The sequence below is a fragment of the Myotis brandtii genome, unplaced genomic scaffold (assembly GCF_000412655.1).
Source record: "Myotis brandtii unplaced genomic scaffold, ASM41265v1 scaffold433, whole genome shotgun sequence".
Classification (NCBI taxonomy): domain Eukaryota; kingdom Metazoa; phylum Chordata; class Mammalia; order Chiroptera; family Vespertilionidae; genus Myotis; species Myotis brandtii.
Window position 1 is genome coordinate 822,156 of NW_005366559.1, and position 9,326 is coordinate 831,481.

General features: G+C 52.8%; 1 protein-coding gene across 1 annotated transcript in view; it reads right to left on the bottom strand.

The window, feature by feature from the left end:
• OSBPL1A (oxysterol binding protein-like 1A) overlaps positions 1–9,326 on the bottom strand; it is a 119,070-nt gene that overhangs the window by 68,664 nt on the left and 41,080 nt on the right. Inside the window, exon 14 of the mRNA XM_014546152.1 lies at positions 4,302–4,408. Within this exon, the coding sequence (XP_014401638.1) occupies positions 4,302–4,408 (107 nt within the window). The remainder of the gene's footprint in view (positions 1–4,301; positions 4,409–9,326) is intronic.

Genomic DNA, 9,326 nt, shown 5'->3' on the forward strand with positions numbered 1-9,326 from the left:
TCTGCGTTGCGGATTCTGAAATAAAGGCTGCGCTGACCTCCGCTCGCTGTGCTGTGCGCGTCTGGGCCACTGGGACCCGGAAAGGAGGGGACACAGCAGCACCCCCCCCACCCCCCCTGTGAGCCCCACGTCGGGAACGGAGGGCCCGCAGCCAGGCCTGCGGCGGACACAGGCCGAATGGCAGGAGCCCCACACACGAGCCCCAGTGGAGGTCCAGCGGTGGCGATCCTGGTGAACAGGGAGGCTGTGGACAGTGAGGGGGACTTTCTGTCCAGCAGCAGCTTTAACCCTTTCCAAGGCGGGCGAAGCTGCCCTGAACTTCCTTCCGGGAGAAGTCACACTGAGCAGAACCGATCACCTGCTGGCGGCTCCGGTGAGCTCGCTCCCAGGGCGGTGCGGCCACAGACCAGGGGCCCAGCCGGGCGTCCTCAGGGAATCCCAAAGCCACGCCATCCGCTGCGACTCAAAAGCCCGTTTGCTTTCTCTTTTCTTTTTAAATAGTAAATTTCAAAAAGCCTGACTTGGTTCTGAGGAGCCCTCGCTGCAGAATCTCCTGGGCCCTGAGTGCGGGAGGAGGGGCTCCGTTTACAAAGCAAACGCACCACAACCAACAACACAGGCCCTGCCACTGGGCTGGGCTGAGGCCCTGCAGTCACCTGCGGCTCCAGGAAGGAACCTCATTGTGGCCTGGAATTCCCACACATCTTCAGTTTGTCCAAGTCAGGAAGGCAGAGCCGGCCGGCCTCACGCAAACCCTTTTAGTCTCCTTTGTACCTTCATGTTCAGTCACCCCCATCCTAGCTGTCCACTGGTGCCAAGGACAGGCAGACCGGCCGCCCCCTCAGTAACTCAGAGCAGTGTGCTGAGTGCATGCATACAGACGAGGACGATACAACGTCACGCTGTGGCCAGAGCTACAGTAGCGAGGAGCTCCTGGAGCCGGAGGGAGTCTCACCCAGTTGGAAGGGGGAACCTGGGTGAGAGACGGGCAGGCATGCCACAGCCCGCCCGCGACCTCACCCCACAGAGTGGCCCTGGGGACTCTGTTGGGGAGGGAGGAAAGGGAGGCAGGCAACTGAGATACAGGAAGAATGGTGGGGGGATGAGAAGGATGAACCCCAGACAGCTCACGTCTGTGGCTTGAGAGACCAAACAGGTGGTGATCCCTTGTTACTGGGCTGCAGATAAGTGGCTGGGAAACGCCTCTGCTATGGCCGTTCCCAGGCCTGGACACACTGGTTCGTGCTCAGGTGGGTCTGAGGCGGGCACCTGAGTCACCACGGATGCTGGCTGGAGTGGTGAGCCTTTGGGTTAGAAGGCTGAGGGGGAGCCCGCCCCCCAACCCGGGGATACGAAGAGTCAGGGCTCGGGCGGGGGGGGGGGGGGGTGCTGAGGGAGCTGCTGTAGGAAGAGCAGCTCTGGGAGCCGCACCTGCAGGCCACGAGCAGCTCTGGCAGCAGCAGGAGCGGCAGGCAGGCCCTCGAAGGACAGGCAAGGTGTTGAGAGCTGTCCCCTGACTCAGCAGTAGGCAGTCCTGGCAAGAATGGGTTCAGAGGACTAGCTGAGGAGTAAGACGTGAAAACAGAAAGTGTCTTTTTAAAATGGAATTGGAAAGGGAGACAGAAGCTGAGGGAGAGAGGGGCTGATTTCGAGCAGAATGGACGAGCAAAGACTCCAGTAGGAGAAAGACAGACAGAAAGGGGGGCGGGCACGGCGGGCAGGCGGGGCCGCCTGGCAATGGCTGCCTAAGGCTTAACCGAGTTTCGCTCAGAGCCGAAGGGGAGGAGACGCTGTCGCGAGGAGAGGCAGCGAGGCCTGGAAGGCGTTCACGTTGGGAATGAGGAGATCAGGGACCGTGACTCAAGGGCTGTGACCAGCACAGCAGCGAGTGGGTACAGCGACCAGGGCGTTCGTGACGAGTCACACGGAGCAGGATTTGTCCCCAAAGACAGCATCAGTCCGAGCGCAGCCCTGCCCGCAGGCCCTGCCATGGCCTGAATCTTCCCGTGACACACACGCAGCACCGAGATTCCCATCACACACGGGCCGCACGCCTTGGCAGGGCGGAGACGACGTGGGAGTATAAACATCTCACCCGAGAGCTCACGCCAACCGTGGGAGGCAAGTCCCTACCTGGAAAAGCAGGTCTGACTAATGTCGGGGAGCTCGACCCACAGAGGAGAAGGGCACCCACAGTGACGTCGGTCTGGCATGTACCCACGTGACACCCCCTCCGCTGAGGGAAACCACAGAACAAAGCTGATTCAGGATCCCCATTTCTAGCCCCTTGAACACAAGGTTAGAGAAAGGCCACCACATGAACATGCTAGTACGTTTCCCAAGGCTTCCCTCTAAAACAGCGGTTCTCAACCTGTGGGTCGAGACCCCTTTGGCGGTCGAACGACCCTTTCACAGGGGTCGCCTAAGACCATCCTGCATATCAGATATTTACATGACGATTCGTAACAGTAGCAACATTACAGTTATGAAGTAGCAACGAAAATAATGTTATGGTTGGGTCACAACATGAGGAACCGTATTTAAAGGGCCAGAAGGTTGAGAACCGCTGGTCTAGAACATCGAGTAGGGTTCCCTTCAGCACACCCACCACAAACTTGACAGCCTGCTGTGTTGCAGCTTCTTTTTCAACACAAGCAGTGTTGTTATTTACGAGTAAAACACGCCCAGTCACGGCTCCTTCACGTGGAGGCCGTAGGAAGTCCTCAGGATCTGGGTCGTGTCGCAGCATTCCCAAACAAGCAGGCGGCACCCCCGTGCCACACAAACAGAGGCCCGGAGCCCAGCACTCAGCCGGGGCTCACGGTAAACCCTCCAGCTCGCACACAGCCAGGGGACTCTGCCTGTAGACGTAATTTTACCAACTTTGTTATCTGGTTTTTGTTTTAATAAACAGGAGATTTAAAGAGTAAGTCAGAAGGGATCAGTATTCCATGGCTAGAGGAAGGCACACAGGTCAATCTAAAAATCAGAGAGAATTAAAAAAAAAAAAAAACCCATAAGGAGCCACAGAGAAAAGAGCTAATAATATTGTCATTAATTTTGTTTGGTGACAGGCGTGCGATAACACCATGAGGTATGAAAATGCTGAATCAGCATGCTGTGCATTAGCAAAGAACTATATGATTTCACTCTTATGTGGAATATGAAACTGAAAGCTATGAACACAAACAGCAGTGTGGGGGTTGCCTGAGGGCGGGGGTGGGGGGAGAAAGGGGTCCTAATATGAGGGAACAGGAGACCTGACTCTGGGTGGTGGGCACATGGTCCCATATACAGATGTTGTAAATTAGTAATCCACATGAGACCTGTATGTTCATGTTGACTAATGTCACCCAATAAAAACTGGGCCATTTAGTCAAAAAACAGAGTCCTATGAGACTGCCCCCTACAGGCACTTCTGTGCTAAGTTTAACAATTCGGCTTAAGAAACAAATGTGAGGCCCTGGCTGGGTGGCTCGGGTGGTTAAAGCCTCGTCCTGATATGCCAAGGTCGACGGTTCAACCCAGGTCAAGGCACATACAAGAATCAACCGATGAATGCATAAACTAGTGCAACAACAAGCTCATGTCTCTCTCTCTCTCTCTCTCTCTCTCTCTTTCCTTCCTCTCTCTAAAATCAATAATTAAAAAAAATAAATGTCAAACATTTAGAATAACTGTCATCAAAAAGTATTAGAATGAATGAGAGCATGAGTGGGGGGGAAATTGGGGGTTAATGGGGGGATGAGGACACATTTGTAATACCTTAACCAATAAAGAAATTAAAGATTAAAAAATAAATAAATAAATAAAAATTAAAAAAAATATATTAGCATGAAACAGTATGCATTTCACCCACTGAGTTCAGTTCACACAGGTAAATAAAAGTATCAGACAGTTTTCACATAAAGGCCTTGGTCTCTAGAATATTTTCCTAACCCTCTTATTGGGACATTTCACTAGAAGTAGGACTTGAAAACAGGCTTGTTAATAAACACGGCTACATCCATGACCTGGATGGTATGAACGGGAACTGTTTCGGAATCATCCTGCCCAATTAAGGATGAATGAGTTCTGGGAGCATGTGAGACCTTGTTCTGTGGCATATGCCATCCATTTGGCCCAAATAAACTATTATAAAAATGCAAAAAGTAGCTAAGATCTGGTGAAGAATGCAGCTTCCGTGTCCTCTGTTGGCACCGTGGCTCCTGCCTGTGCACATTCTGGAAGCACTGGCTCACTGGACGGCCAGTAGGCAACGCCCCCACGACTGCTGGGAAACGCGACTCCGCGGGACCTACCCCTTCCTGCTTTGCGAGGAGCGTGAGGCAGTCGCTCAGCGCCGCGCAGGTCTCCCTCGAAGCCTCGGAGACGACGTCGACTTTCTGAAGAAAGGACGGAAGCATCTCTAGAAAGAAACACACCCCCCGTGAAAGGGACAGTAAATCCTCAGCATCACTCTGACCAAACATCCTCACAGCCACCAACTTCGTGTTTCTTGCCGCCACCTACACAGAGCGACAGTCCCCTCCTGGGCACAGTGAGCACCTGCGTTCGCAGGGCACGGAAGCACCCAGAAAGCGAGCGAGGCAGCCCTGGCCGGGGAAGGCTGGCGTCCCGCAAGGGGAGAGCCAGGCGGGACTCGCGCTGGCAGGTAAGTAACAACCGTGTTTGAGAGACGCGCCGCCAAGAGGGCTGACGGCACGGGTGCACACGCCACAGCTCCTTTCATGACGTTCCTGCACATCACTCAACGCACTGCTGGACACACAGAGATCACCCCGTCACTGGTAGGCTGGCTAAGGCACCTGAAGGCGGCATTCACCCAACTTCCTCTAGTTCTTATCGGACAAATGTTTGGCATAAACAGGTCTTTTCACTCTCAAAGCTGTGCCCCTGTAGTTTCAGGGCCTTTTAGCAGGTTTGTCCCTGTAGAGTTTCAGGGCCTTTTAGCAGGTTTGTCCCTACAGAGTTTCAGTATTTCTTAGAACGTGTTTGCGTTGGGAAGAAAGAACTGGCAATGCAGTGGCCCCCATGTCCCCAGGTTCCACGCCTGAGAGCCACCAAGCGCAGATGGAGACGATTCAGAGCGGAAATGGCATGTTGTTGCCGGCATGTACTGTGTACAGACTTCTTTCTTCTCACTATTCCCCAGACGATGCCGTATAGCAACCATTCACATGGCATTTACTTGCATTAGGTATTATAAGTAACTGGAGATGATTTAAGGTGTGCAGGGTCAGGGTAGGTTACGTGCAAATGCTATGCCTTTTATGCAACGGACTTGAGCATCTGCAGGTGTTGGTAACCAGGGAGGTCCTGGACCCAGTCCCCCTCAGACACAGAAGGTGCCCTGAAGAAACTGGACCATTTGCCCATTATCTTAACCCATTTACCATCACAGAAAACAGAAACGAGACAGAATGCCCGCCCATCACGTACAAGACAAGTACATGCCATTTCCCCTCTGGATTAATGCAGGGACACAGCTCAGTTAAAGCCGGTTGGAATTTATGCTAACTGTGCATTAGGGTCCTTCCAATGTGTCTCTTCCATCAAATAAAAATCATAACATTGAGGAAGCTTTTCATCAAAAAAAAAAAAAAGGAGAAAGACAATGAAACCAGCGGCATCCTTTGTATTTCAAGTAGCCTCACTTAGAACGCTGTTCTGGAAACAAAGCAAGGCCAGTGAGCAGAAGCAACCTCGCGAGCCCAATGGCCAGCAATTTCAATCGATTAGGACATGAAACAGTGGGTTCCCCAATCAAGAGACAAGAAGTTTCAAATAAGAAATAAAAATAAGTAAAACCTACAAGAACACATGACAGGTTATGTGACCATATTTTCTACGTCATAAAATTGTGAATAGTAATCGTCTAGATTTTTTATTTTCTAAAATTTCTATAAAAATATGATTTGAGCAAAGAAAAGTCCTTTTCTTGGAAAAATTATGTCTCAAAACTCCGAAGGCGGAAGTGGGCACCAGGAAGAGGTCAGCGGGAGTGAGTTATACAGAAGCGCTCGCTAATATCTGGATACGAAGGCCACACGACATTGCACTATTTTCCATCGTAGGAACGTCCTCGTGCTGGCGATCCCTCACAGCGCCCCATTGAAACGACTGCGTTCTGAGAGAAACCTGACTTTCCGGGCTTTACTTTTCACCTGGAACCTTTGGTGCACACGTGAGACTCCTCCTGTGCGGGGCTCTAAACAGCAGGTGAGAGCCCCATGTGCTGGGCTCCATCCGACCTGAACAGTCCCTGCACAGACGGGTCAGCGCTGCGGCTGAGGGGGGGGAGATGCACAGGAAGACAGACAGCTCTGTCTGTCCCTGCCCCTGCTGGGGTAACCCAGTAACGTTCCACTTCCAGGGTGCACGCGCCAGGAAGTGCGGGCATGGGCCCCTGTGGCTGTTATTCCTGCGTTAAGTACCGTCACGGGGTAAATCATCTCCAACTGTGCCTGTGTGTGAGACATTCCACACTTTAGACACGCACTGGTTAGCATAAAGCAAACATTAACTGTCAAAATAAATGTTTTAAGAACACATGCAAGCTTGTTTCAAAAAACATCCCAAGAAATATATATTAAGTTTCTATAAGAATCTATTGAAAGAGTATCCAATTCTTATGTCCAAAACAGACTCGAAAGTTACCTAATTTCTCTGACAATCTGGTGTTTAAAGAGATTTGGAAGTTACTATTCACTTGCCCAGTGGTTTGGCGTAGGAACCGGTGGATTTGCGGTGCGGGGGGGCGGGGGGGCACAGAGCACGTTTCTTATATAAGGACGTCTGCATGTGGTTATACAGAGACTAAAACTGCTAAGCTTCTAGACAAGTTACCCACTGGGGATCCCTGCAAATTGTTTTAGTCAGTTAATATTTAGAGATGAAACTGTAATGAATAAATGCTAAGTGAACGAACGGCTAGCTACCATATTCGGCCGACTATAAAAAAGTGGGCACCTACTCCTGAGGAAAATGTTATTTTTTAGACGGAAGTTATTTTTGAACTCAGGAAAGATGCTAGAAGGTCCTGTGTGAAAAACTTCTCTTCGGAGACTTATAAAAGCTCACACCTGTCGCTCCCAGGACACACTGTGATTCCTATCCGGGTAAACTATCAAGGAAACACCTGCTTCTTGTTATGTGGACAAACTAGACCAGTGATGGCGAACCTATGACACACGTGTCAGAGGTGACACGCGAACTCATTTTTTTGGTTGATTTTTCTTTGTTAAATGGCACTTAAATATATAAAATAAATATCAAAAATATAAATCTTTGTTTTACTATGGTTGCCAGGATCAAAACATTTCTCTATGTGACACAGCACCAGAGTTAAGTTAGGGTTTTTCAAAACGCTGGCACGCCGAGCTCAGAAGGTTCGCCGTCACTGGACCAGACCCTGGCACAGGCCGCTCCCCTGGTGCCGACGCAGGAAAGGCCGCTTGGCCCGACGTAACCTCGCTTGTCAACTCGACGGTTCCCGCAGGCGCTCTTCCTGTAAGTTTCTTTTCCTAGAAACAGGCCTCCAGACCTTTGTTCCAGATGCTTCCTCTTCCCTGAGCCTGGAAATAGTAATTCTTCATGTTCAGAGGCTTCCTCGGAACCATCTCCCCAGCCACACCCTGGAATATTCCAGGGAGCCAGCAGAGGAACATAAGGCCGGGCAGGGTGGCCAGAGGAGAGGCGTGGCTGTAACTCACAGGGAAATGCTGTGGCCTACTTAGCGCCTGGCAGGGGGTGCGGAGGAGGGAACACACAGAGTCGTCAGAGGGAATGGGTGGTGGGAAGAGACCATGGGGACTCCAGGTCTGGGCGAGGTCAGGGTCTCCCTGGCCGAGGGAGGAGCCAGCAGAGTCAGAGGGACAGGGACCTCAGGCTGGTGGTCCTCAGAACGGCTTTGCCTCCCTGCTAAGCGAAGACCTGTGTGCGAGTGGATGTTCTGTGCAGAGGACATCGCCCACTGTGTTCTAGAAGGATCCCGGGCAGGGCCTGGAGGCGGTGGTGGACCTGGGCCAGTCTGCAGTGGCCCCTGCGCGAGACGGTGTGGCAGGGGCGAACGTGGTAACGGGGCGACCTGAAGCCTCGGATCCTGATGAAGACTTTACGTGACTGAAGTGCCTCTCCCGTGAGGTCTCCTGTTCGCTAACCAGGGATGCGCTTACATGCAGTCAGCAGCGTGCAATGACGTGTGGGCATGAGGAGGCACGTGGAGTATAGTTCAGCAACATGCAGCCACAGGCTCAGCAACATTAACACGCGTCCACCCAGGAATCCAACCCCAGGAATCCTTCGGCAATGAAGGATTCACATGTCAATGCCCCACACGCAGTACTTGTCATTCCTTAGAGTGGGGGACAGGCTGCCTGCCGCCTTCAGGAAGTCCCCAGGTTGTGCTGTTGGGTGGTGCTGTGTCCGCAGCCAGGCTGTGGGCGGAGATGGAGGAGGCAATGGCAACGCTGCCCCTGGGAACCTCCAGCGGCCGTGCCAACCAGAGAGACGGACTCCGCTCCATCCCGGAAGGCAGGGCGAGGGTCCGCGCACGGGGATGAGAGGAGCATTTCAACAGGGGACACCGGACCAGAGACAGGCATTTGGTCAAAAGCGTCTTCAGGGCCCGGGCGAGAGCGTGACACACGAAGCTGCAAGGCCAGGCTGTGGGGCTCCAGAAGCCCTTAACGCCGAGGGAGCGCCTGCGTTTTATTCTCTTGCTCCCAGGGCCCATAGGAGATATTTTCAACAGAAAAGCAGGATCCAAAAAGCATCTTTCTAAAATTAACCTGGCAAGCGACACGCAGCGTTTCACAGAAGCGGAGCTGGAAGCGTTCCTGAAAGCCATCTGAGCGCTCCCTCCTGGCGGGAGGGGGAGGGGGAGCGTGGGGGGCGGCAGGCAGCGGGCAGGCTGAGGTGGAGAGCTGACTATAACGGTAGCTGGTAGCCGGTAGCCGTCTGAGCAAGGAAGCAGGCCACCGAGTCTTAACGTTCAAACCGTTTTGTACTAAAATGTTAGGCCATCTCGACCCTGAAACCTGGGCTCTGTCCACAGACCTTTTAGTTTTGTGCCTCGAGGCCGCCTGGAGCAGGAGGGCGGGGCTTCCGACAACACCATCCTCACCCCGCTCACTCACTGCACCATCCTGCAGGAGTCATGTCTGTGCCTGTCGGGGGTAAGTCTACGGCAGGGCCGTGAGCCAGGCCGTGAGGTCACAGGCACACGTCTCCCAGTTCCCAGAGGCACCACAGGACGCACTGTCTCGGGGGTCTGAGCGGTGTCACACCTCCAGGGCCACACAAGGCAGCCATCACAGTGACAG